General features: G+C 50.0%; 2 protein-coding genes across 9 annotated transcripts in view; both read right to left on the reverse strand.

The window, feature by feature from the left end:
• TFCP2 (transcription factor CP2) overlaps positions 1–7,774 on the reverse strand; it is a 69,649-nt gene extending 61,875 nt beyond the window's left edge. For all 4 annotated transcript variants that reach the window (XM_051846295.3, XM_051846294.3, XM_070052245.2 and 1 more), the window contains exon 1: positions 6,978–7,774. In XM_051846295.3, coding sequence (XP_051702255.3) covers positions 6,978–7,099 — 122 coding nt within the window. In that variant the 5' untranslated portion in view covers positions 7,100–7,774. The remainder of the gene's footprint in view (positions 1–6,977) is intronic.
• Positions 7,775–23,423: 15,649 nt separating this feature from the next.
• POU6F1 (POU class 6 homeobox 1) overlaps positions 23,424–27,488 on the reverse strand; it is a 29,196-nt gene continuing 25,131 nt past the window's right edge. For all 5 annotated transcript variants that reach the window (XM_008256468.5, XM_017341860.4, XM_089308366.1 and 2 more), the window contains one exon: positions 23,424–26,711. In XM_008256468.5, the coding sequence (XP_008254690.1) occupies positions 26,366–26,711 (346 nt within the window). In that variant the 3' untranslated portion in view covers positions 23,424–26,365. The remainder of the gene's footprint in view (positions 26,712–27,488) is intronic.

A 27,488-nucleotide genomic window follows, 5' to 3' on the forward strand; every position in this document is an offset into this window, starting at 1 on the left:
CCAACACACAAAAATTGTTTCCATACACCAACAATGAATATAGTCCAAAAGGGAAATTAAGAAAACAATTCAATTTATAATAGCATCCAAAAAAAAGTACATAGGATTGAGCTTAATGTGAAAACTTTGAAATATCACTGAAAAACTAAAGATGACCTGAGCAAATGGACAGGCATCCTAAGTTCATAAATTGATAAATAGGCTGGCGCCGCAGCTCACTAGGCTAATCCTCCGCCTGCAGCACCGGCAGCCTGGGTTCTAGTCCCGGTCGGGGCACCAGATTCTGTCCCGGTTGCCCCTCTTCCAGTACAGCTCTCTGCTGTGGCCCTGGAGTGCAGTGGAGGATGGCCCAAGTGCTTGAGCCCTGCTCCTGCATGGGAGACCAGGAGGAAGCACCTGGCTCCTGATCATCGCAGTGCGCCGGCTGTAGTGGCCATTTGGTGGGGTGAACCAACGGAAAAAGGAAGACCTTTCTCTCTGTCTCTCTCTCTCTCACTAACTCTGCCTGTCAAAAAAAAATTTCTAATTGATAAATAATACTGTTAAAATGGTAACTTCCCCAAAGCTATTTGTGAATTCAACATAATCCCTATCAAAATAACAATGGCCTTTTTTAGAAATACAAGTCTATTCTCAAATTCACAAGGAACAACAAAAGTTCCAAATAGTCAAAATACTGAAAAAGGAAAACACAGTAGGAGGACTTATACTTTTTAATTTCAAAATCTATTACAGGAGCTGGCGCTGTGGCATAGCAGGTAAAGCTACTGGTACTGCAGTACTGGCATCCATATGGGTGCCAGTTCATATGCCAGCTGCTCCACTTCCCATCCAGCTCTCTGCTATGGCTTGGGAAAGCAGATGGCCTAATTCCTTGAGCCCCCGCACCCTACTGGGAGACCCAGAAGAAGCTCCTGGCTCCTGGCTTCAGATCAGTGCAGCTCCAGCAGTTCCGGCCAACTGGGGAGTGAACCAGCGGATGGAAGGCCTTTCTCTCTTCCTTTCCTTCTCTCGCTATGTAACTCTGACCTGACTTTCCTAACTTTCAAGTAAATAAATAAATCTTAAAAAAAAAAAAAAAAAACCTATTACAAAGCTACAGTAATCACAATGGTGTGGTATGGCATAAGAATATACTATCAACCAACAGAATAGAACTCAAGTCTGGGAGCAAGCATTTGGCCTAAGTGGTTAGCGGACCATGCAAGATGCCTACATTCCACATCAGAGTGCCTGGGTTCCAGTCCTGGCCCGAGCTCTGATTCCAGCTACCTGTTAATGCAGACACTGGGAAGCACCAGTAATGGCTCAAGCAATTGAGTCCCTGCTGTCCATGTGGGAAACCTAGATTGAGTTCCTGGCTCCAATCTTCAGCTCCAGCCATTATAAGCATTTCTCTCTCCAGTGGATTTCTACCCACACTCCACCCCTACCTCCCCGTCCGTGTCTCTCAAAAAAAAAAAAAAAAAAAAATCCTGAAATAAAACCTTCAAATATATGGCATATTGATTTTTGAAAAGGATGCCAAAAACATTCAATGGCAAAAGAATAATCTCTTAAACAAATGGTGGCTGGGACAATTGGATGTCCTCACACGAAACAATGACGTTGGCTCACTATCATACTCCAAATAAAAAAACTAACTCAAAATGGATTGATGACTTAAATATAATAGCTAAAACTACAAAACTCTTAGAAACCATAGGAGTAAATCCACATGACTTCCAATTTGACAATAAATGCTTAGAGTTGAAACCAAAATCATGAGCAACTACAGAAAATACAGATAAAACATACTTCATCAAAATTAAACACTTTGGGGGCCAGCAATGTGACTTTACAGGTTCAGCCCATGCCTGCAATGCCTGCTCCACTTCCAATCCAGCTTCCTGCTGGTGGCCTGGGAAAAGCAACAGAGGAAGGCACAGGTGCTTGGGCCCCTGCTACCTACGTAGGAGACCTGGATGAAGCTCCTGGTTCCAGGCTTCAGCCTGGCTCTGCCATGGCTGTTGCAGCCACTTCAAACCAGCGGACTGAAGATTCATATTCTCTCTCTCTCTCTAACTTTCAATTAAATAAATAAATCTAAAAAACCAGCACTGTGGGCCAGCGCTGCAGCTTACTTGGTTAATCCTCTGCCTGCAGAGCCAGCACCCCAGGTTCTAGTCCCAGCTGGGATGCCAGGTACTAGTTCCGGTTGCTCCTCTTCCAGTCAAGCTCGTTCTGTGGCCAGGGAGGGCAGTGGAGGATGGTCCAAGTGCTTGGGCCCTGCACCCGCATGGGAGACCAGGAAGAAGTACCCAGCTCCTGGCTTCGGATTGGCTCAGCACCGGCCGTAGTAGCCATTAGGGGAGTGAACCAACGGAAGGAAGACCTTTCTCTCTGTCTCTCTCTCACTGTCTATAACTCTCTCTTTTTCTCTCTCTCTCACTGTCTAACTCTGCCTGGCCAAAAAAAAAAAAAAAAAAAAAAAAACACACACACACAGCACTGTGGCACAGCTGGTTATGTTTTATCTGTATTTTCTGTAGTTGCTCATGATTTTGGTTTCAACTCTAAGCATTTATTGTCAAATTGGAAGTCATGTGGATTTACTCCTATGGTTTCTAAGAGTTCTATGACACTGGTATCCCACATGAGCGCTGGTTTAAGTCCCCAATGCTTTACTTCCAATCCGGTTCCCTGTTAATGTACCTGAGAAAGCAGCACAAGATGGCCCAATTGCTTGGGCTCCTGTAATTACATAAGAGACTCAGATGGAATCCTCTGACTCCTGGCTCTGGCCTGGCCCAGTCCTGGCTGTTGTGGCAATTTAGAGAGTGAAAGGAGTGGCTGGCGCTGTGACGTAGTGGGTAGAGCCAGCTCCACTTCCAATCCAGCTGTCTGCTGTGGCCTGGGAAAGCAGTAGAAGATGGCCCAAGTCCTTGGGCCCCTGCACCCATGCAGGAGATCCAGAAGAAGCTCCTGGCTCCTGGCTTTGGATTGGCCCAGGTCCAGCCATTGTGGCCAATCAGGGAGTGAACCAGCGGATGGAAGACCTACCTCTCTCTCTCTCTCTCTGCCTCTCATTCTCTCTGTGTGTAACTCACACTTTCAAGAGAGTGAAAGGAATGAACCAGTGGATAAACAATCAGTACTTTTCTTCTCTCTCTCCCTCCCTCCCTCTCTCTGTAACTCTACCTTTCAACTAAATAATTAAATCTTAAAAAAAGATAAATAAAGAATGTATACAAAATGGCCAACAGCCACATGAAATCACTGTATAGAATACTATACAGCAGTAAAAAACAATGAAATCCGGTCATTTGCAACAAAATGGAGGAATCTGGAAAACATCATGCTGAGTGAAATAAGCCAGTCCCAAAGGGACAAATATCATATGTTCTCCCTGATCGGTGACAACTAACCGAGCACCAAAAAGGAAACCTGTTAAAGTGAAATGGACACTATGAGAAACAGTGACTTGATCAGCCCTTGCCCTGTTGATGAACAACTTAATATTTTATCCTTTTTAGTATTTTTTTGGTTGTTCTACTTAATACTTAATACTATTGGTTGAACTCTGTAATTAATACACAATTAGGCCGGTGCTGCAGCTCAATAGGCTAATCCTCCACCTTGCGGCGCCGGCACACTGGGTTCTAGTTCCGGTTGGGGCGCCAGATTCTGTCCCAGTTGCCCCTCTTCCAGGCAAGCTCTCTGCTGTGGCCAGGGAGTGCAGTGGAAGATGGCCCAAGTGCTTGGGCTCTGCACCCCATGGGAGACCAGGAGAAGCACCTGGCTCCTGCCTTCGGATCAGTGGGGTGTGCCGGCCGCAGCGTACCAGCCACAGCAGCCATTGGAGGGTGAAACAACAGCAAAGGAAGACCTTTCTCTGTCTCTCTCTCACTGTCCACTCTGCCTGTCAAAAAAAAAAAAAAAAAATTCACAATTATTCTTAAGTGTTGAAACTTAACTGAAAAGTGATCCCTGTTAAATATAATAGTGGGAATGAGAGGGGGAAGAGATGTACAATTTGGGACATGCTCAATCGGACTTGCCCCAAATGGTAGAGTTAGAAACGTGCCAGGGGATTCCAACTCAATCCCATCAAGGTGGCATGTACCAATGCCATCTCACTAGTTCAAGTGATCAATTTCTGTTCACAATTGATCATAATGATAGGACTAAGAGTCAAAAGGATCACATAAACAAGACTAGTGTCTGCAAATACTAACTGATAGAATAAAAAAGGGAGAGAATGATCCAACATGGGAAGCAGGATACACAGCAGACTCATAGAATGACAGATGTCCTAAATAGCACTCTGGCCTCAGAATCAGCCCTTAAGGCATTGGGATCTGGCTGAAAAGCCCATGAGAGTATTTCGGGCATGGAAAGCTAAGACACTGTGGCAAAAAACAAACAAAAAAAAAATGACCTAAATCAAAGATCTCTGCGAGTGAGATTCCAGTGGAAAGAACAGGTCATCAAAGAAGGAGGTACCTTTCCCTGAAGGGAGGAGAAAACTTCACTTTGACTATGACCTTGTCTAAATAAGATCAGAGTAGGTGCTGTACATTGTGATTTAATGCTATAACTAGTACTCAAACAGTATTTTACACTTTGTGTTTCTGTGTGGGTGCAAACTGTTGAAAGGTTTACTTAATATATGCTAAATTGATCTAATGTATATAAAGATAATTGAAAATGAATCTTGATGTCAATGGAAGGAGAGAGGAAGCGGGAGAGGGGAGGGTTGCGGGTAGGAGGGAAGTTAAGGGGGGGAAAAAGCCATTGTAATCCATAAGCTGTACTTTGGAAATTTATATTCATTAAATAAATGTTTAAAAAAATATAAAGAAAGAATGTATACAAAATGGCCAACAGCCACATGAAATCACGTTCAACATTACTGGTCATTAAGGAAATGCAAATCTGAACTACAATGACATACTATTTCCCACTCACTAGAATGGCTTTCATAATTCTTTAATGGAAACTAACAAGTGTCAGTGAGAAAAGCAGAGAAATAGGAACCCTTGTTAATGCTTTTGGAAATATAAAGTGGCTCATCTATTACATAAGACATCTCAGTTCTTCTTCACAAAGTTCAAAAACAGAGTGGAGCATTTAGCTCAATGGCTAAGCTGCCAGTGAGGACACCCATCCATGACCCTTCTCACAGTGCCTGGGCTGGGGACCTGCCTCCAGCTTCCCAAGTCCTGCTTCCTGCTAATGCAGATCCCGGGAGAAGTGGTGACTCCAGTGACTGAGTCCCTGTAGCTCCGCTCCTGAGAAACCTGGACTCAGCTCCCAGCTCCCAACCTCTCACTGCTGGCACTTGGGGAGTGAACGAGCAGATAGGAGTGTCTGTCTCTCTCCCTCTCCCTCTCTCCCCTCTAATAAATCAGTAAAATTGTTTCAAAAAAGTCAGACTCGGAGTCCGTACCACAATCACCTCAGAGATGCACCCCTGTAAACATATTTTTCATGAGCACTTTAGATCATTCTCAGGAATACAAAGTTGAGAACCAATATCAAACCAACACAAGTTAACGCAAAAGATTAAATGTGTGTAAGAATCAAAAAAAAAGGTGGCAAGTACTTAACACATGAGAAAAAAAAAAAGGTTAAAAGAAAAAAGTATTTAAAATTTTGGCCCACTGCACTCCTGAAGAAACATTAACTGATGTTTGAAAACTGCTGTGGATTTGATACTGGAAAAAAATTCAAACTCTATAAATACGTAAGCCATTCGAGTAGCTGTGAAGAACACCCATGAACGAACGAACATCTGTTGATGATGTTACAGAGTGATGACGAGTGTTACAGAGTAATACTGCATTAGTGATAGTTAATTTTGTTATTTCCACGCTAAACGCTGGTAATCAAACTTTTGTTGTGGTAACCTACACGAGTGGCAGCATGAATTATTAAACATTATGTCATAAACGAAGTGCAAGCTCAGGGTCAAGGCATTTACCTTCGTGTTAACACCCACTCTATGGTCAGGCCTACAGAAATAAAGGCAGGGAAAACTACAGGTAAACGCCTCCAGATTGAGAGCCCTGCATGGCAGAACCCAGATCTTCCTGAAAATCAGTAAAATCTTTATACGAGATAGCCTTTTTTATTCCAACCACAAGCATTCCTGAAGATACCGAATATCAAAGTCCTAACTCACAATTTCATTTCAATGAGGAAAGTCCACTTTGAATTAGCAGGGATTAGAAAAAAAAGGAGGGGGGGAATTTGCATGATTCTTGAAGGATTTTGCTATCCGAATGAAAAAAGTGTTCACTTTCCCCATAAAGCGCATCTTACCCCCTAAAAACTCATAAATCCAATAAAAGTGTTAAGTTCAACATCTCTTCCCTCACTGAGATTAAGATGATGCATCCGAAACCCAACAAGTCAACCTAACCTTATGGTTGCAGACGTTTCAGTATTTCTACGCGGATTCTCCCACATATCTGTAAGTGAAACAAGCCAACTGGAGGAATGAAGTAGTCAACAAGCAAGTGATAAAGTCATGCTGGCTTCAGAGGGGATTTTTAACCCATGATCACGCACGCACTGGCTCCTTACACGAAGGTCTGGAAGCGTCTGAAACTATTCTCGGCCACTCTGTCATCTCGCAGCTTCTGCCTCGGTGAAAAGAAGCGGCCACGGTAACTGCTCCACCAAGACCCCTCACTGCGTTCCAACAAGCATCGTGGACCCCCATCATGATTAACCCCTAACAAGCTCGCAGGCTGCAGCTTCCCATACATCCAGCCTCGCCCACCCGCACCCACGATCGGCCCCCGGGTCTCCCACGCTACACCACAGCCCTGGGTGCTAATCAAGGGCCACTCTTCTCTGACCGCCGAAGACACTCGACACCCAAAGCTTCCCCCGCCAAAGGCAGATAGCTTTTCAAACTCCACACGCCCATTCCCCTTCCTCGCCTTTGCGACTCAGAAGGTGTTACCGCGTAGGAAAACCTCACTCACCTCATGCTATAGGCTCCAGCGCCCAGTTCCTGGCCGATCCCGGACAGGCTAGCATCGAAGTCCTGCACCAGCCCGGATTCGATCACCTCATCGGCCAGAGGCAGCTTCAGAGCCCAGGCCATCCTGGCTCCCTCCGCGCCTCAGGAGACACCGTTTCTTGTACAAAGGCGCGGAGCGTGTGGTTCTTCTCAAGGCGCCAAGACAGCGAGGAAACTCCAAACCGAGAGCTCCCAGCGCAGAGCCCACCCGGCACTGCCCGCACAACTAATCGCCTCGGCTCCTCGCCCTCGGCTGCCAAGAATCCCCCCCTGCCCAGCTCTCCGGAGCCTGAGCCCCCCCCACCCCCGGCTCAACTATCCCACACTTCCCAGGGCCAACACCGAACTCCCGCGCTCCCTCCCTGTGGGCTCTCCCCGAGCTCGCAGCGGCCGCTCGCCGCTTTCCTCTCAGACCAGCAGCAGCCACCCGCAGCAAGCCCGGCGCTCCCACGCCGTTTTCCACCTTTTCCCCCGCCCCCTTCTGCTGGAAACCCCCCCTCCCTCCGGGGACCCGCTCTCTTTCCCCTCCAGGCCTCGCTTCCGGTCAGCCCCAAGATCACTTCCGGTCACCCCTTCTCAACCTCACGGCTCTTAGAACCAAGTCGAGGTTTCCGCCGAGCCGATTCCCCGCCCTCCGCAGCCCCCCACGGCCTTGAAACATGGAAGGAGAAAGTCCGGCCCTGGATTGAAAGCCAGACTCGCCAGGGCCCTCCAAGGCCCGCCGCTCCAGCGCCAACCAATCATGGCGCCCTCTTCCCATCGCCGGCCCGGCGAACGTGACGTCACACGCTCACTCACCAGTGAAGAAGAGACTTCTTCGGGCTCGGCAGCGCTGATAGGCTAATGTGTCAGGACGCCCCGCCCCCGGAAGTGGCCTGGATAATCCGGAGGATCCGACGCCCGGAGTGTCCCCCGCTACCATGGACTGAGTTGGAGCTCCAGAGTGGCACCGTGGGGCGCCGATTTAAGAATCTCGCTCCCAGCACTAGCGGAGTGTGTTTCCCGAATACTCCCTGCGTGCGCGTGTTTGCTCCTTGTTTATTCTCCATCTCAAACCTCTGCGGAGGTGTTGACCACACCTGAGCCCATTTATTCAATAGGCATCTTCCACATCCTCCCTAATGCATTTGAACACAAAATTATGAGACAGGGTTCCTTTAAAATATGTTTTTTAAAAGGTTGTGGTAAAGGGCTATTTGAATTTAAAAGATCCGGCGCCACGGCTCACTTGGCTAATCCTCCGCCTGCGGCGCCGGCACACCGAGTTCTAGTCCCGGTTGAGGCGCCGGATTCTGTCCCGGTTGCCCCTCTTCCAGGCCAGCTCTCTGCTGTGGCCTGGGAGTGCAGTGGAGGATGGCCCAAGTGCTTGGGCCCTGCACCCCATGGGAGACCATGAGAAACACCTGGCTCCTGGCCTCGGATTGGCGCAGGGCGCCAGCTGTAGCGGCCATTTGGGGGGTGAACCAACGGAAAAGGAAGACTTTTCTCTCTCTCTCTCTCTCTCTCTAACTCTGCCTGTCCAAAAAAAAAAAAAAAAAAATCTGAAGAGTTTAAACTGGAGTCTTCATTTGCTAGTTTGGTGACTAGAATAATCTTAGGGGCTGCCCTTGTGGCATGGCGGGTGATGGTTCCCGCTGCTCCACTTCCCGTCCGGCTTCCTACTAATGAGCCTGGAAAAGCATCAGAAGATGGCTTCCTCTTTTTTTTTTTTTTTTTTTGACTAGGTATAACTGTACTTGCTTTCAGGATGCTAGGAGCTGTATTATGTTATATCGATAGTAAGTAGAATTCTAATTCTAAAAGTAGGGATAATGACCCTTATTTTACTAATGAGACAAGACTAAGGGCTTAGTTGGCCAGAGTTCAATTGACTTGCCAACTTCAGACATAATTTTCAGAGCTGATTCCAAAGACTGGGATTTTTCAATACTAGACGTTGCCAAAATGTGAAAGTATTGGTTCAGGCTGTATTCTGTTTACTGATACTTTTCCAATCTGCCTTGAATTTTACTTTTGTGTTTATTTGCCTCTCAAGGAGTCTAAGGTTAGTTAACATAACATGCCTGACAATGTGGTTGTCAGATTTTTCTGGGACATCTGTCAACCCGGTAGTTACTGAGTTGTCAAGATATGCAAAGTCCTTAAGACTTTCCAGGACACTTGCCTACTCTTAACACTGGATTCTAGTCCCAGCTCTGGCTTCTGACTCCAGCTTCCTACTGATGTGCAGTGGATGATGGCTGTATTTCCTGGGTCCCTGCAATCACCCAGGTGACCCAGATGGAGTTCCAACCTCTTGGCTTTGGCCTGGCCCAGCCCAGCTTGTTGCAGGCATTTTGGAAGTGAACCAGCAGATAGAAGATCTCTCTCCATCAGTTTGTCTCTCTCTCTCTCTTTACCATGAAAGTAAATTTTTAAAAATCTTGACATGTTAGCTATTCTAATTCTCTCACTAGTCCAATTCTGCTTCTGTTATGATTGGGTTCATATTGGGGTCATTCGATACCAGCATGGCAAATGGACACTGGTTTGTATCCCGGCTGCTCTGCTTCCAATCCAGTTCCCTGCTAATGGTCTGGGAGAAGCAGTGGAAGATGGCACAATAGTTTGGGCCCCTGCCACCCACATGGAAGACCTGAAAGAAGCTCCTGGCTCCTGGCTTCAGCCTGGCACAGCCCTGGCCATTGTGGCCATTTGGGGAGTAGAGCAAAAATCTCTCTGTTCCTCCCTCTCTCTCTCTGTAACTCTGAGTTTCAAGTAAATAAATAAATCTTTACAAAAAAAGAAATTGGTTTCATTTTGTTTTATTTCAGTAACGTTACAATGTATGGGACATTATAGATTTTTTTTTTTTTTTTTGACAGGCAGAGTGGACAGTGAGAGAGAGAGACAGAAAGGTCTTCCTTCGCCATTGGTTCACCCTCCAATGGCCGCCGCGGCCGGTGCGCTGCGGCCGGCGCGCTGTGGCCAGCGCACCGCGCTGATCCAATGGCAGGAGCCAGGAACTTATCCTGGTCTCCAATGGGGTGCAGGGCCCAAGTACTCGGGCCATCCTCCACTGCATTCCCTGGCCACAGCAGAGAGCTGGCCTGGAAGAGGGGCAACCGGGACAGAATCCGGCACCCCGACAGGGAATAGAACCTGGTGTGCCGGCGCCGCTAGGCGGAGGATTAGCCTAGTGAGCCGTGGCGCCGGCACATTATAGATTTAGTAGCACTCTCTGTCATCTCACTTGATCTTCATGGAAGTTTTTTTTGTTTGTTATGAGGAAACAGACTCACAGAGGACAGCGTGGTCAATATCAAAACAGCTGCAACCTTTTTAGAAATATCCTGAAAATTATCCCTTATATACATAAAAGTTAATGGGAATTGAATTAAAAGACAAGTTTATTTTGTTACAAAAAGTTTTTGAAATCTATGCATAGTTTTTTTCAGTAATATACATTTTTCATTAAATTTTTGAAGATTCCTTCACATTCATGGATTCCAAAATTTTTGGACCAAAATAAACCTTTTAATTCCATTTTCACAAATGTTTTGAAGTATTTTCATGTATACCTTAAAGAAACTGGCATATATATACTAGGAGAGTTGTACACCAATGTTCATGGCAGCATTGTTTATAGAAACAAAACAGAACAAAATTAATATTCACCAAGAAAATGTATGAATTAGAGTAGAGTATTACACAGCAGTGAAAATGAATAAAGCTGTATTCAGTCACATAACTAAATCAGTCTTGGAATTGAGAGGAGAAGTGCAGAAGTCCTCATGCAGTGGAATAACCCTTTATGAAGCTCAAAACCCAGGGCCAGCATTGTGGTATAGCAACATCCCATAATGGGTACCAATTCGTGTCCTGGCTGTTCCACTTCTGATCAGCTCCCTGCTAATGGCCTGGGAAAAGCAGCAGAAGATGGTCCAAGTGCTTGGGCTCTTCTCACCCATGTGGGAGACCCAGAAGAAACTCCTGGCTCCTGGCTTCAAGCTAGCTCAGCCCTGACTGTTGTGGCCATCTGGGGGGTGAACTAGCGGATGGAAGATTCTCTCTCTCTCTCTTTCTCTTTTTCTTTCTCTTTCTCTTTCTCTCTGGCAGTCTCTCCCTGTAACTCTTTTAAATAAATAAATCTTTAAAAAAAAAAAACAAAATTAAGCAATATATCATTTAATGAAATATACAGACATTCCTTTTTAAAAGAATGAACTAATAAAATTCTAAGTGGTGGCCCTATCTAAGGAAAGGCAGGGGAATGGGCTAGGGAACAAACACAACAATAACTTCAATAGAGTAGTAAACTCACTTAAGTGGTAGGGCCATGGCTGGTGATTACTTCATTTTTATGCTTCAAAACTTACCAAAAAATGCATTCTCTTTTTTAAGGTTTTGTTTATGTATTTGAAAAGTAGAGTTACAGAGAGAGGGAAAGACAGAGAGGGGTGTTTCATCTGCTGGTTCACTCCCCAAATGGCTGCAACGACAAGAGATGGGCCAATCCAAAGCCAGGAGCTTCTTCTGGGTCTCCCACATGCGTACAGGGGCCCAAGCACTTGGGACATCTTCTACTGCTTTTCCAGGCCATAGCAGAGAGCTGGATCAGAAGAGAAGGAGCCAGGACATGAACCAGTGCCCATATGGGATGCAGGCACCAAAGGCCAAGGCTTAGCCTCCTACACCACAATGCCAGCCCCCATACATTCTTTATAAAATTTTTTATTTATATATTCGAAAGTCAGAGAGGCAGAGGCACACAGAGAGATCTTCCATCCACAGGTTCATTCCCCAAACAGCCACAAGAGCAGAGGGTGGGCCAGACCCAAACCAGCAGCCTAGAACTCAATCCAAGTCTCCTACACGGATGGCAGGAGCTCATCTATTAGAGCCATCACCTGCCGCTTCCCAGGAAGCTGTATCAGAAGTGGAGCTGAGACTCAAACCCAGGCACTCTGACATGGGATGCGGGCATTCCAAGCACTGATGTAATCACTGCACCACACCAAATACGTGTCCCTGTATTCTTGAATATATACCAGATAGTGCATAAGTTAGCAGCTGACCCAGGAACTACAGTCCAGATCCCTAATTGTGTTAGCTGGCTTTTTCCTACAGAGCTGCCTTCCCTGCTGGAGGTGTAAGCTTGGAAATTGTCCCCACACAGAGTGGATAATAGCTAGTAACAATGGTGGGCTCATCTGTCCCCGGCCCCTCCTAGGTGCCAGCCCCTGACCGGGTACTTCAGAGGTACTATCTCATTTCCTCTTCACTCAACCCTGGAAGGAAGTTATTATTAGATGCATTTGCTAGATAAGGAAATAGATTTAGAAAAATTAAATGACTTGGGGCCGGCACTCTGGCATGGCAGGTAAAGCCACTACCTGCAGTGCCAGCATCCCATATGGGTGCCAGTTCAAGTCTCAGCTGCTCCACTTCCATCCAGCTCTCTGCTATAGCCTGGGAAAGCAGTGGAAGATGGCCCACGTCCTTGGGCCCCTGCACCTGCATGGGAGACCCAGAAGAGGCTCCTTGTCGCTCCCCCTCTTCGTGGAGGAACGACACAGGACCCTGCGCTGTTCTTTCGTCTGCTCGGCCCTCCCCGGGTTTGCTGCTGGTTCTTCCCGGGTTGGCTACTATCCCTTCCACCTCCGTGGAAGGGCAGTTCCCCCTGGCCGCATTCCCCACTTCCGCAGGGGAGCGGCACACCGCCGGCCGGCTTTCTCGGGGGCTGCACGGGTTCCCTTAGATGTTCCCCATAGATGTTCCTGGTGCATGCCGTCTCTCTCCTCCTTTATAGTCCTCCTCCGCCAATCCTAACTCGGCTGCCCACACGCCGAGTACGCTGCTCTCCTCCAATCAGGAGCAAGTCCTACAGTTTATTAGTTGAACTGGAGGCAGCTGTGCGGAAGCTGTTTACTTCTCTCCCAGCGCCATATTGTGGGAGAGCAGATGCATAGAATAAGTCTTAATTCCAGTAACTCAGTCCAGTCCGGATTGCTCCCCACAGCTCCTGGCTCCTGGCTTCAGATTGGCACAGCTCCAGCCATTGCAGCCAATTAGGAAGTGAACCAGCGGATGGAAGACCTCTCCCTCTCTCTCTCTGCCTCTCTGTGTAACTATGACTTTCAAATAAATAAATAAATAAATCTTTTAAAAAAAGGAAAATTAAATGACTTGTCCAGGGCCACCAACTTGAGAGTGGTGACATCAAACTGACCCCACAGTCTGGGCATCCAGGCCTCATGGTATGCTCTGTATGAGGATGCTTGTAACCTACAAGGGATTTGCTTCTTTTTTCTTTTCAGAGGTAAGTCTTGAAACTCGTGGAGATGAGAATATTGAATTTTCAGAAAATTACCTAAGAATGAATATTGGATTTATTGGTATATTTTCTCATCTACAGAAGTTTATCTCCAAAGGAATGGATTTTAAAAACAAAAATGTTACCAGTCGGGGGAGGGTGGTGACGGTTGCAGGAGTGAGTCTCGTGGGTTCTTTTCCTCAGCTTAGTATAGAAATAAAAAGCCTGGAGACAATTTGCAAAGAAGCAGAAACTTTTTTTTTTCTTTTCTTTTCTTTTTTTTTTTTTTTTGACAGGCAGAGTGGACAGTGAGAGAGAGAGACAGAGAGAAAGGTCTTCCTTTTCCGTTGGTTCACCCTCCAATGGCCGCCGCGGAGGCGCGCTGCGGCCGGCGCACCGCGCTGATCCGGTGGCAGGAGCCAGGAGCCAGGTACTTATCCTGGTCTCCCATGGGGTGCAGGGCCCAAGCACCTGGGCCATCCTCCACCGCACTCCCGTGCCACAGCAGAGAGCTGGCCTGGAAGAGGGGCAACCGGGACAGAATCCGGCGCCCCGACCGGGACTAGAACCCGGTGTGCCGGCGCCGCTAGGCGGAGGATTAGCCTAGTGAGCCACGGCGCCGGCCGAAGCAGGAACTTTTATTAGGCAGAAAAGAAACTTTCATTTGATTGGCAAGTGACAGAGAAAGCGTCTGATCAGAGAGGAGATGAGGCGGAGTGCCCAAGCGGGACACTGGCTTTGAGGAAGTGTCCTGGGTTTTTAAGGCGTTACTGTCTGTTCATTGGGTTATCCCATTGGGGTGCCCATTGGACAGGGGGTTTCATATGTATGTTGATTAGCTTGGGGCTCATGGAGATGGCAGGAGTCTCCTGGAGACTGTTTGTCTCCTTAGGGAGCCCCCTCTCCTCTGCTAGCTCTGGGTGGAAGATTGCAGCCATCCTGGAGGTGTGATTTAAAGCCATAAGGTCACACAGATAGCCGGGATCTCCTGGAACCAGTCTGACTCTCCCCAGGGGCTCAGCCTCTTCCCCTGCCAGCTCTGAGTGAAAGCTTGCCCCCACCCTGACGGTATGATCTAAAGCCACAAGGTCACATGTGCAGCATGAGAAGCTATTAGTGGGGGAGATGCCAGTTGGCCTGGAGACAGGCTTTCCAGCCACCCTGGCAGCCTGCTTGTGAAGGTATTTCTGTCTATGTCTGAGGGGCCCACAGACTCCCAGCCCCACTGCCTGGCCTCAAAAAAACAAGAAGTGTGTGAAAAGGCAAAGGTGCTTTATCCAGAGCACACGGAGTTCTGTACTTTTAGAAGTATTTAGAGGGTCTGGAACTGTGGCACAGCTGGTTAAAGCCCCAGCCTGCAGCACCAGCATCCTATATGGGTGCTGGTTCAAGTCCTGGCTGTTCTACTTCCATTCTAGCTCCCTGCTAATGTGCCTAGGAAAGCAGTAGAAGATGGCCCAAGTGCTTGGGTCCTTGCACCCCTGTGGAAAACCTGGAAGAAGCACCTGGCTTGTGGGGAGCAACCCGGACTGGACTGAGTTACTGGAATTAAGACTTATTCTATGCATCTGCTCTCCCACAATATGGCGCTGAGAAGGGAGAGACGGCTTCTGCACAGCTGCCTCCAGTTCAACCAATAGGCAGCAGGACCTGCTCCTGATTGGAGGAGAGCAGCGTACTCGGCGTGTGGGCAGCCAAGTTAGGATTGGCGGAGGAGGACTATAAAGGAGGAGAGAGACGGCATGCACCAGGAACATCTAAGGGGAACACCTGTGCAGCCCCCGAGAGAGCCAGCCGGCGGTGTGCCGCTCCCCCGCGGAAGTGGGGAATGTGGCAGGGGGAACCGCCCTTCCACGGAGGTGGAAGGGATGGTAGCCAACCCGGGAAGGACCAGCAGCCAACCTGGGAAGAACCAGCAGCAAACCCGGGGAGGGCCGAGCAGACAAAAGAACGGCGCAGGGTCCTGTGTCGTTCCTCCACGAAGAGGGGGAGCGACACTGGCTCTAGCTTCCAATGGGCTCTGGCCCTTGGGGACATTTAGGGAGTAAACCAGCAGATGGAAGATGTCTCTCTCTCTCTCTGTCTCTCTGTCTCTCTCTCTCTTTCTCTCTTTCTCTCTCTCTCCCTCTCCCTTTCATAAAAAGAGAAAAAAGGAAGGAAGGAAGGAAGGAAGGGAGGGAGGGAGGGAGGGAGGAAGGAAGGAAGGAAGGAAGGAAGGAAGGAAGGAAGGAAGGAAGGAAGGGAGGGAGGGAGGGAGGGAGGAAGGAAGGGAGGAAGGAAGGGAGGGGCCGGCGCCGCAGCTCACTAGGCTAGTCCTCCGCCTTGCGGCGCCGGCACACTGGGTTCTAGTCCCGGTCGGGGTGCCGGATTCTGTTCCGGTTGCTCCTCTTCCAGGCCAGCTCTCTGCTGTGGCCCAGGAGTGCAGTGGAGAATGGCCCAAGTGCTTGGGCCCTGCACCCCATTGGAGACCAGGATAAGTACCTGGCTCCTGCCTTCGGATGGGCGCAGTGCGCCAGCCGCGGCGGCCATTGGAGGGTGAACCAACGGCAAAGGAAGACCTTTCTCTCTGTCTCTCTCTCTCTCTCTCACTGTCCACTCTGTCAAAAAAAAAAAAAAAAAAAAAGAAAAAGAAAAAGAAAGAAACAGGAGATTCCAGAGGCTGCCCAGGCAGCTCTGCCTCCAAGAAAAGACCATTAGGTACTCACCTAGAAATTTAACAAATTTGAAAATGGGTCAGATTCAAAAGTAGGGGTTTGACATAGTGGATAAGATACTACTTGGGAAACTCTCATTCCATAAATCAGAATATCTGGATTCAATGCCCAGCTCTTGTTCCCGGTTGCAGCTTCCTACTAACACAGACTCTGGAAGGCAGCTCAGACAAGTAATTGGGTCCCTACTGAAGCAACACCTTGACAGTAGGCACTCCATTTTGGAGCACCTGAGACTCCATCCTGGGAAGCCCATCCTCCCCCTCCCCCCGCCATGAGACTCTGGTCTGAAACTATGATCTAAAACTCTTGAACAAAAGCAGTTCCGTACATCACGCTTGGCAAAGCATAGAAACCCCCTAGCATGATCACTCAAGCTTAGAAGTGGATAGGCTGGGGCTGGGGCTGGGGCGCAGTGGGTTAAAGCCCTGGCCTGCAGTACCAGCATCCCATATGGGTGCCAGTTCTAGTCCCGGCTGCTCTTCTTCGAATCCAGCTCTCTGCTATGGCCTGGGAAAACAGTGGAAGATGGCCCAAGTCGTTAGGCCCCTGCACCCGCATGGGAGACCCGGAGGAAGCTCCTGGCTCCTGGCTCCTGGCTCCTGGCTTCGGATTGGCACAACTCTGGCCATTGCGGCCATCTGGGGAGTGAACCAGCAGATGGAAGACCTCTCTCTCTGTCTCTACCTCTCTGTGTAACTCTGTCTTTCAAATAAATAAAATAAATCTTAAAAAAAAAAAAGCAGATAGACTGCACCTGAGTTAATGATAAAAATGTGATTTGTCTATGTCCTACCTATGATTTAAGCCAATACCTGGATTAATGTCAAGATTATAATTGAAATTGTTGGGGCTGGCGCCATGGAGCAGCAGGTAAGGCCGCCGCCTGCAGTGCCAGCATCCCATATGGGCACCGGTTCGAGTCCCAGCTGCTCCACTTCTGATCCAGCTCTTTGCTATGGCCTGGGAAAGCAGTAGAAGATAGCCCAAGTCCCTGGGCCCCTACACCCTTGTGGGAGACCTGGAGGAAGCTCCTGGCTCCTGGCTTTGGATCAGCACAGCTCTGGCCATTGCGGCCAATTGAGAAGTGAACCAGCAGATAGAAGACCTCTCTGACTCTCGGTCTCTCTCTGTGTAATTCTGACTTTCAAATAAATAAATCTTTAAAAAAATAATTGAAATTGTTAAGATTGTAGCTGGTATTGTCAAGATTATAATTGATACTAGTTTCGCATAGGTTTTGGGTCAGCTTGACCCTGGTAACCATGTATTTCCCCCCGATCCTAGCACCCATGTATTCCCTTCCCAATTGTGTGGTTTTTCCTTTATAAACCCTGCTGCTTTGGGCTTTGGAGTGGAGAGTTCTTTAGGGCATGAGCCCTCTCTCCACCCGGCAATAGAGGACCATCAAATTTTATCAATGTGTGGTGCTTCTCGTTTGCGCTCGCTCAGGTACAACACTGCCACCCATGTCGGGGACCCAGATTGAGTCTTCTGGCCTAAGTCTAGTTCTCTCTGTCTTTCATATAAATAAAAATAAAGAAATATATATATATAAAAGAACAGTTAACCAGAGCACCTGTGGTACAGAGCGTGAGAGTCCTGAATCCACACAGGTGTGACACATCTCTCCCACCCTTTCCTGTCATCAGTAAAATAAAAACGCAGAGGTGCCGTGCACCTGGAGAGCCTCACCGTCCCCACAGTTTGTCCCAGCTGCAAATCAGGGAAACATCCTGAGCCTCCCGTCCCTGTCACTGCCCCAGCTATGAATCGGGCAGCCTCGGGGCCTCCCTGCATCAGGGACGCCCTGTCTCACTGTGTCCGGGAGCCTCTCCAGGTGCTCCAGCCCGCATCCCATCTCCCTTTGTTTGGCTACTCCAACCCATCTCCCACTTCCCTTGCCACAAATTCCCTATAAAACCCGAGCCCTGAGCTCCTCTCCCTCAGAGGCTGCTCCCACCAATTCTTCACCCTAATAAAACTTTCTCTTTGCTCAGTGTGGCCTTGGTTGCCGTTCTCGGTCGTGGTTGAAAACCCTAACACAGAGCTCCAAATTCTGTGTTCTTTAACCACTGGGTGACTTCAGGCTCCTTCGGTTCTGAACCTGGACACTGTTGGATGAGACAGAGCAGGGTCTAACTATCTGCTGGGTGGAAACACTGACAACTCTACTGAAAACTTGGGACAGACAGCAACCTCCAGGTCCCTCCCACCTCACAGCCAGCATGGGACAAACTTAAACACAAAACTGTAGAGACAGCCCACCAGGGTTCAAAGCCCAGTTCTGTTGCTCGCAAACAAAGTAACCCTGAGTAGAACTGTTATCGAAGAAGGTAGGTTCATTGCCCCCTGCACACAAATCCAGTTTGTGTCATTGGTCTTTTGGGAAAAGAAATGCTTTTTTTAAAATTTATTTTATTTATTTGAAAGGCAAGGTTACACACACACACACACACAGAGAGAGAGAGAGAGAGAGAGAGAGAGAGAGAGAGAAATCTTCCATCTGCTGGTTCACTCCCCAAAAGGTCACAGTGGCTGGGTTTTGGCCAGGCCAAAGCCAGGAGCTTCTTCCAGGTCTCTCACATGGGTGCAGGGGCCCAAGCACTTAGGCCATCTTCTACTGCTTTCCCAGGTGCATTAACAGGGAGTTGGGTCGGAAATGGAGCAGCCAAGATTCAAATCAGTGCCCATATGGGATGCCGGCATTGCAGGCAGCAGCTTAACCTGCTACACCCTAAGAAAGGCTTTTTGTGTGTGGGTGTGGCCTGACAGCAGGGGTACAAAAGTAGAAATCCAAAATGGGGGTCAGCACCATAGCATAGCAGGGAAAGCTGCTGCCTGCAGTGCTGGCATCCCATATGAGCGCCGGTTCCAGTCCCGGCTGCTCCACTTCCGAACCAGCTCTCTGCTGTGACCTGGGAAAGCAGCAGAAGATGGCCCAAGGCCTTGGGCCCCTGCACCCGCATGGGAGACCTGGAAGAAGCTCCTGGCTCCTGGCTTCAGATTAGTGCAGCTTCGGCCTTTGCAGCCATCTGGGGAGTGAACCAGTGGACGGAAGACCTCTCTCCTCTCTCTCTCTCTCTCTCTCTCTCTCTCTCTGCCTCTGCCTCTGCCTCTCTGTAACTCTGCCTTTCAAATAAATAAATAAATAAATCCTTTAAAAAAATGATCTCCCTGATGCTGGGATCTGGAGAAAGTTTTATGGGGTCAGGAAAGACAAGTTAGGATGTGGACACAAGGATAAGCAATTATTATTATTATTATTATTTGAAAGGCAAAGAGACAGAAAGATCCTCTATCTGCTGGCTTACTTTCTAAATGCCCACAATAGCAGGGACTGAACCAGGCTAAGGCCAGGAGCCCAGAACTCCATCCAAGTCTCCCACATGGGTGGCAGGAATCCAACTACTTGAGCCATCACCTGGCATACATCAGTAGGAAGCTAGATTAAAAGGAAAGCTGGGGGTGGGGAGGGGAACCGGTGCTGTAGCACAGTAGGTTAATCTTCCACCTGCGGCGCGAGCATCCCCAGTTCTAGTCCTGGTTGCTCCTCTTCCAACAGCTCCTCTTCCGATCCAGCCCTCTGTGATGGCCTGGGAAAGCAGTAGAAGTTGGCCCAAGTCCTTAGGCCCCTGCACCCGTGTGGGAGACCCGGAAGAAACTCCTGCCTCCTGGCTTCAGATTGGTCCAGCTCCAGCCATTGTGGCCATCTGAGAAGTGAACCAGCAGATGGAAGACCTCTCTGTGTCTCTCCCTCTGTCTGAAACTCTACCTCTCAAATATATAAATAAATCTTTAAAAAAAAAAAAAAAAAAGCAAAGCCAGGACTCCATCTCCATCCCTGGCACTCAGGTACAGGATGTGGGTACCCCAAGTAGTGTCTAAACAGTTGCCCCAATTTCTGACTGGCGCTGTCCATGGCAGGGCCATGTGTGGACTGGAATGAGGAAGATTCACTCATTAGATGTTGTCATGCTGGGATCCCTGGCTTCTAAAGCCGTCTGACACTCCTGTGTCTGCCTTCTCCAATGTTTGACTCTGTGGGCAGGGAGTAGGGGACTCGGGGGAGGCTTGTACAGCTTTGGTTCCAGGTATTAGCTGCAGCTCTTTCTGCACACGTGCAGCTTAGCAGGTCAGTCTTAATCCAGCTGAAACTGATTTAGAGCAGCTTGGTGCAAATAACCACTTAAGACCAGCCAGCACTGTAGCGTAGCAGGTAAAGCCTGCAGTGCCGCCATTCCCATATGGGCACCGGTTCAAGTCCCGGCTGCTCCACTTCTGATCTAGCTGTCCCTTCTCACTCAGCGACTCAGCTCTTTCCTTGCTGCTGGGTTCCCAGGCCAATCCTGGTGTTCTCCTCCAGGTACAGGAAGAAACCATTTCCCAAGTAGGCCTTTTTGAGGACTGGCCATGGAGCCTTAACTCCTCACTTCTTCCTTCAGCCCACCCAGGGAGCCCGGGGGTGGGGAGCAGTCTGGCTTCTCTTAAATGGCCTTGTAGTTGAAAGGAAATGAGGGGCCGGCACTGTGGTGCAGTGGGTTAACGTCCTGGCCTGAAGCGCCGGCATCCCATATGGGTGCTGGTTCTAGTCCTGGCTGCTCCGCCTCTGATCCAGCTCTCTGCTATGGCCTGGGAAAGCAGTAGGAGATGGCCCAAGTTCTTGGGTCCCTGCACCAGCATGGGAGACCCGGAAGAAGCTCCTGGCTCCTGGCTCCTGGCTTCGGATCAGCTCAGCTCCGGCCATTGTGGCCATCTGGGGAGTAAACCAGCCGATGGAAGACCTCTCTCTCTGTCTCTACCTCTCTCTGTAACTCTGTCTTTCAAATAAATAAAATAAATCCTTAAAAAAAAAAGGAAATAAAAAGAGAAACGTGGGAGCCGGCATTTGTGGTGTACTGAGTAAAACCACTGCCTGTGACACCAGCATCCCATATGGGTGTCTGTTTGTGTCCTGGCTGCTCCACTTCCAATGCAGCACCCTGCTGATGCCCTGGGAAAATCAGCAGAAAATGGCCCACATGTTTGGGCCCCTGCACCCATGTGGCTTTCGCCTGGCCCAGGTCTGGCCATTGTGGTCATCTGGAAAAGGAACCAGGGAAGGAGCGTTTCTTTCTCTGTCTCTCTCTGTAACTCTGACTTTCAAATCAATTAAAAAAAAAAAAAAGAGAGAGAGAGAGAAAGAAAGAAACCAGAAACATTCACAGCCCCATAGTTCCAAACCATCTAGGGTTCTTCTTCTTCTCATGTCTAGTCTAGAACCGAGCCCCAGTCTTCTCTTGTCCGTAAAAGAGCAATTCCACCGTCATAGCTGTCCTCAGTTTAGTGCACTTCCTTGGCCCAGGAGTAACAGCTGCAGTCCTTACACGAACCCAGCCCTATTCCTTTAAAGCCCTCCTGTGCCCACTGCAGGAACCACTCTCAACCAGTCCGAGCCAGATATCTCAGCTCCCAGGGACTCTTCTGGTGGGACCTGCCACGGGCAGTCTGGCTCAGGTTAGCTTCTGTTCACGCCCACGTTTCTCAGTGCAAATGCTGCAGAGCGAAGCAGAAGCCCCTCGCCTGGCTTCCTCCTGGTAGCCTGAAGCATCAGGGGCTCAGCTTTCAGCATTTCCTTGCATTCAGTCATCTGGTCTGACATTTATTAATCACCTATTGCATGGCCCCTAGTCCGTGTATAGAGAGTCACAGCCCCTTAGGGACAGCTAATCCCACCGTTGTGAGATAGTTGCAAGGTTATGTATTAGCTTCTGTCTGATTGTTCTAGGCTATTGTTTCAGAGTACTAAAGAGTGCTTCTGATTCTGGAGCCTTGTACCAGAATCTTTGCTACATCGAGTACCTCCCTGTGTGGGGGCAGGGTGCCCAAGCACCTGCACATTCTACTGCTTTCCCAGGTGCATTAGCGGGGAACTGGATTGGAAGCGGAGCAGCCAGGACATGTATTAGTGCTCAGATATGTGATGCTGGCATTGCAGGTGGCAGCTTAATCTGCTATGCATGATTTTATAGAGTGTAAGCTGGGCTACCTGTTAACATTTTGGCCTTCTATCATGATAACTGTATCTTCACAATGATCTGGAGCTCAAGTTTGAATTTAGATCTGTAGGACTCTTTCTTTCTTTCTTTTTTTTTTTAAGATTTACTGGGGCTGGTGCTGTGGCATAGCAAGGTAGAGCCACTGCCTGCAGTACCAACAGCCCATATGGGTGCTGGTTCGAGTCCCAGCTATTCCAATTCTGATCAGCTCTCTGCTATGGCCTGGGAAAGCAGTAGAAGATGACCCAGACGCTTGGGCCCCTCCTGGCTCCTGGCTTTGGATTGGCGCAGCTCTGGCCATTGCAGCCATTTGGGGAGTGAACCAGCAGATGGAAGACCTCTCTCTCTCTCTCTCTCTCTCTTTTTGCCTCAGATGACCACAACACACAGGGCTGGACCAGTCTGAAGCCAGGAGTTTCTTCCAGGTCTCCTACCTGGGTGGCAGGTCCCATACACTTGAGTCTTCTGCTGCTGCTTTCCCCAGGCCACTAGCAGGGAGTTGGATGAGAAGTGGAGCAGCCGGGACTTGAACCGGCGTATACCTGGGATGCCGACATCACAGGGAGCAGCTTTACCTGCTGAGCCACAACACCGGCCCCTCCAGGTCTCCTTGAAGTTCCATGCTAGAATGCACCCCAGCCCTCACCTCCAGCCTTTCCCCCTCTGCACGTGTAGATACCCCAACCTGCAGATTCAGGCTCTGCCACCCAAGTCTCTAACAACTACTTCTTGGCCACTGTGTGTACCCCTAAATTTCATATGTTGAAGCATAATGCCCAGTGTGACAGTGTTCAGAAGTGAGGCCTTTTAAAAGGTGATTTAAGTCTGCAAGGGGGCAGAGCCTTCATGAGCAGGGTCAGCACCCTTCAGAAAGAGGCCAAGGGAGTTTATTTGTCCACCTATCCTGCAAGGTTACAGTGAAAAAAATCCCTCCATGAGGAGAGGGTCCTCACCAGACACCAAGGCACCTTGAACTTGGATTTCCCAGGCCAGAACTGTGAACAGTAAATTCCTTTTGTTTATATGAGCTTTCCAGCTTAAGGTCTTTTGCTGTAGGTCTTTTGCTATATTGTAGGACCTCTTGGACTTACAAGCCTCCATGCCAACAGCATAGTTTGTGCTTGGGACCTGGAGCAGAGTGGTGTGGGAAATGGGCTTGGCATGGCATTCTGGGGGTCCTAGGAACAAAAAGCATGGCCTAGAAGAAGGGACTCTCTCCCACTGGCTCTGCACACCCTGGGCTTGTAGTGAGATTTGCCAGGCTGCCCATTGCCAGCAAAGGCAGCTCCCTACCTAGCCCTGGCCTCTGACATGGGTGCCCTGTATTTCCGCTCCAACAGGTCAACAAAAAACAAGCAGACCAATACAAAAGAAAAAATACTGTTTATTCCACACAACTACATCGAGTGCTTCTCCCCCATTCTGCCCGCCCCTCCCCACAGCTCCAGTCCTCAGCAGGCTTTGCCCTGCGCTGGGGACAGTCAGAGCCTCAGAGCCCGGCCTATGAATCAGAAAAAGAAATCTGGGCAACAGTAGGGTTTCTCCGTCCAAACTCAGGTGCTCCTCAGTCCATTTGGCCCAGTTCTTTCCCTGGGCCCTGCTCCCCCCTCCCCCCGGATACCATGAGTAGAACAGGGTCAAAGGCCCCGGATCATTCAGCAGGCCCCGGAAAGTTCTGGCCTTTCCTTCACTGAACAAAACCACACAGTGAAACCATTTCTGCCTGTTCTCCAGTCTCTCCAGAGCAAACAAACCAAGGAGCTCTGGCTTAACACCCCGAAAGATACTTTTTCCAAATAAAACCTGTATCGACCCCCTTCAGGTCTGAAGCTACCAAAAAAATGCGTATGTATCATCTCAGAGGTGACTCAAGGCCCAGTGGCTTCCCAGAGGTCCTACTGCAGAGAAGTGAGCAGGGGCCACAGGCCAGCAAGCTGGGCCTTGGGCACACTTCAGGGAGACCCTGTACCCTCCCACCAGGGACTGCAGCCTGCAGCTCCTATTCCTCTGAGTCAGTGACGCATCCTTCCAGAGGAGAGAAAATTGTTGCGTTTCAAGCCAGCCTTGGGAAAACAGACTTAGAGGAGAGACGTGCTAAGAAAGCATGGCCAGGCCTAATTTAGAACAGCAGTTCACGATCTTTCCCTGCCGTGACACAGGACAGAGTGTCCCCGTGCACAGCCATGGCATGGGGGAACCCCCCTGGACTCGGAGCTGCTCCCAAGGACAGTAGCTGTGACCCACTTACTCACCCCTGGAAACAAAGCACGCGTGCGTGCGAGGGTTTGCGCATGACTCCTGCAATTCCCTCGTGTACTGAGTGGCTGCTTCATCCTTACCCAAGCCTGGCTTCGCACTCTCCTGCTGGATGAGTGTGTCACGGGACTGGCGCGGACGCCACACTTGGGCAGGTTCAGCTGGGCAAATGCAGTGGGGCGTGCGTGTGCATGCATATGTGTGTGTGAAAGAGAGAGAGGGAGAGAGAGACATCTCACTGGCAGGGCTGCCAGGATGGGGGGCACGCTAGCATCGCAGGGCCTGGGTGGGACCCGCAGCAAGCAGACACAGAAACAGCACCCCAGGGGGAGCTTAGCTAAGAGGCAGCTCTGCACGGGGCACCTGTGGCAGAGGTGGTCCAACCCCGAATGAGCCACAGCGACCCTCTCTGGAGGCAACTCCCATCCTGACCTGGGCGTGTGCTGGACTCAGAAGGAGCACTGGGGGAGATTTCTTTCTTTTCCTTCCTTTTCTTTTTTGACAGGCAGAGTGGACAGTGAGAGAGCGAGCGAGAAAGGTCTTCCTTTTGCCGTTGGTTCGCCCTCCAATGGCCGCCGCGGCCGGTGCACTGAAGAAGGCGCATCGCGCTGATCCGAAGCCAGGAGCCAGGTCTTCTCCTGGTCTCCCATGCAGGTGCAGGGCCCAAGCACTTGGGCCATCCTCCACTGCACTCCCTGGCCATAGCAGAGAGCTGGCCTGGAAGAGGGGCAACCGGGACAGAATCCGGCGCCACAACCGGGACTAGAACCCGGTGCGCCGGCGCCGCAGGCGGAGGATTAGCCTATTGTGCCGTGGCGCCGGCCTTGGGGGAGATTTCTTACACAGACACAGAATCAGACTCTGGACAAAAAAATGAGATTTCTCCTCCAACACTCAAACTTAAAGCTACAGAGAAAACTAGAGTTAAGTAGACCTGCACAGGAGACCTTCCCTGGCTGCCACCGGCTCTCTCTAGCTGCTATGCTTACCCAAGGGCATGGCTGTCGGCTTCATTCACGAATTTGCTCCTTTTGAGAAGCCCCGGTGCTGGGTTGGGGCTGGGTGTGGCGACGAGAGAGAAAGCCAGCATTCTTTCCCTCATTTTTCTCCAGAATTGCCTGCTTGCTGGGGCAGTGGGACGGTCTAGATTTCAAATTCTCTGAACCCACACTCTTTGTGGGGGTGGGGAATAGCTATGGATAGAGATTAGATTAAAATCTGGCCAGAAGGCCTTGTCCACCAAATTCCCCACATGCTGCACACACCGGACAACCCCAGGGCAGTTTGAGATCACTGCTGCTTTCCTCAAAAATGAATTGCAAAAGAAAAAAGGGGAGGGGGCTGTCTGCTTTAGTGCAACCCCCCAAAGGAACTAGGGAGAGGTGGGAGAGGAGCTCCAGGGCCGTGGGAACCTTCTGACCCCAAGGTCAAGGCAAACATCGAGCCTGACTTCTGAGCGGCATATCACACTTGTTTGAATTTGATCTCCTGGGTCCTTTTGGCTGGGGGAGGGGCAATGTGTCTACAGGCAAAGGTGGGGGTAGGGAGTTTGAGGCTGTGGCGGGTCCACCGGCAGGGCTGTCACATCTGCCACACCAACATACAGGAACAAAGGAGAAGACAGGGTAGAAAGAGAATGACATAGAAAATAAGAGTTCGCGGCCTGCGGTCGGGAACAGCCACAGCCGGGCCCACACACCGGGAGTTTCTGGTTCCCAACCAAAATGCATCCTTCAGGAACCACGTTAGCAAAGTGCTTCTCTAAGCGACACCACCAAGTCCCCGGTTCAGCGTGCCCAAGCAAGGGCCTGGAGCTCCCTCGGCCCCTCCCCTTCCCCGACTCCACCCTCCGACCCCAGACCCCCAGCCGTGGATATGCGGGGTGCAGGGAAGGGAAGAGGGAGCCATGGGGGACGCGCATGCACAGAGCGGAGTCGCGAAGCCAGGGCTGCGCATGGTGAAACGACAGGTGCAGTGACAGCCGCGGCTGCAGCCAGGCGCCAAGGGGAGGGTAGAAAGTGCTGCATCACAGGGCTGCTGGGCCCGAGCCCTAGGGGATCTGAAAGACGTTCAGTTTGCTGGTGTTCTTGAGCGTCTGGCGCCGGTTGCAGAACCAGACCCGCACGACCTCGCGGTCATAGTTGAGCTCCTTGGCGATCTCGGTGATCTCCTGGCCTGTGGGCAGCGGGTTCTTCTCGAAGTAGGCGTTGAGCGCCTCTATGGCCTGGGGCGTGAAGGATGTACGGCGCTTGCGTTTCTTGGAGGGCTCACCTCCCACGAACTCCATCAGGTTCTGCTGGCCTTCCTGGTTCCGCAGCTCGGCCTCGTTCAGCCACCGCTCCAGCACGGGTTTCAGCTTCTGGGCGCTCTTGGGCGTGATGTCCAGCTTCTCAAACCTGCGGGCCACCCACACCCGGGGCCGGGGCTGTGAGAGGGCACTGTTCCTATGCGGGGGGGGGGGGGGGGTCCTCTCCCTCCCTTTCCCAGAGCCCCTACACACAGACTCCCCAGAACCCCAGATCCTAACAGCCTGATTGTTCCCGTGGTCCCGGCTCAGGCCACAGCATGACAATGATAACACAGCTGCCTATGAACAACCATTCCAGAACTTTCTAAACCAAGTGAGTGAAATCCTTTGAGTGCCATTCCTCTCCAACTGCTTCTTCCTGGTGGTGTCACTACCAAGACAGGCCACTCTTTGTGGTTGAACCACCACGGCCCTGTGGTCAGGCTAATGGCTGCTCTGGTCTAAGGCTCTCATCTGTGGGGTTGGCAGACAGGAGAAACCATCCTGTTCTGAAACCCACTGCTACCCCTCCTTTGGGGTAGCATGACCCTGCACACAGCAAAAGCAGTTCTGCTATTTTATGGTCATACTTCGGACAGAGGAGAGAGATGGGAGCCTGACAGCCTACAGTGCACTGTAATGGAGACCAAAACAGAATGGAAGTTCCCACTTTTGTGACCAATTTTATAAGCTCTGCTCTTTCTCACTAGGATTCCTGGATGGATTAGGGCCTTGGTTCCCCCAAAGAAGACCACAGGAATACTCAGGATTGCAGAGCACATTTCAAAAGGCCCCAGAAGGCCTCGGCTGGGCTTCAGCTACTCCAGGTGTTACCTTCCCAATGTGGAGAGCCTGGATCCCAGTCACCACATGTCCTGATGGCCCC

Source organism: Oryctolagus cuniculus, chromosome 11, assembly GCF_051225735.1.
Source record: "Oryctolagus cuniculus isolate XC-2025 breed Fujian yellow rabbit chromosome 11, ASM5122573v1, whole genome shotgun sequence".
Taxonomy (NCBI): Eukaryota; Metazoa; Chordata; class Mammalia; order Lagomorpha; family Leporidae; genus Oryctolagus; species Oryctolagus cuniculus.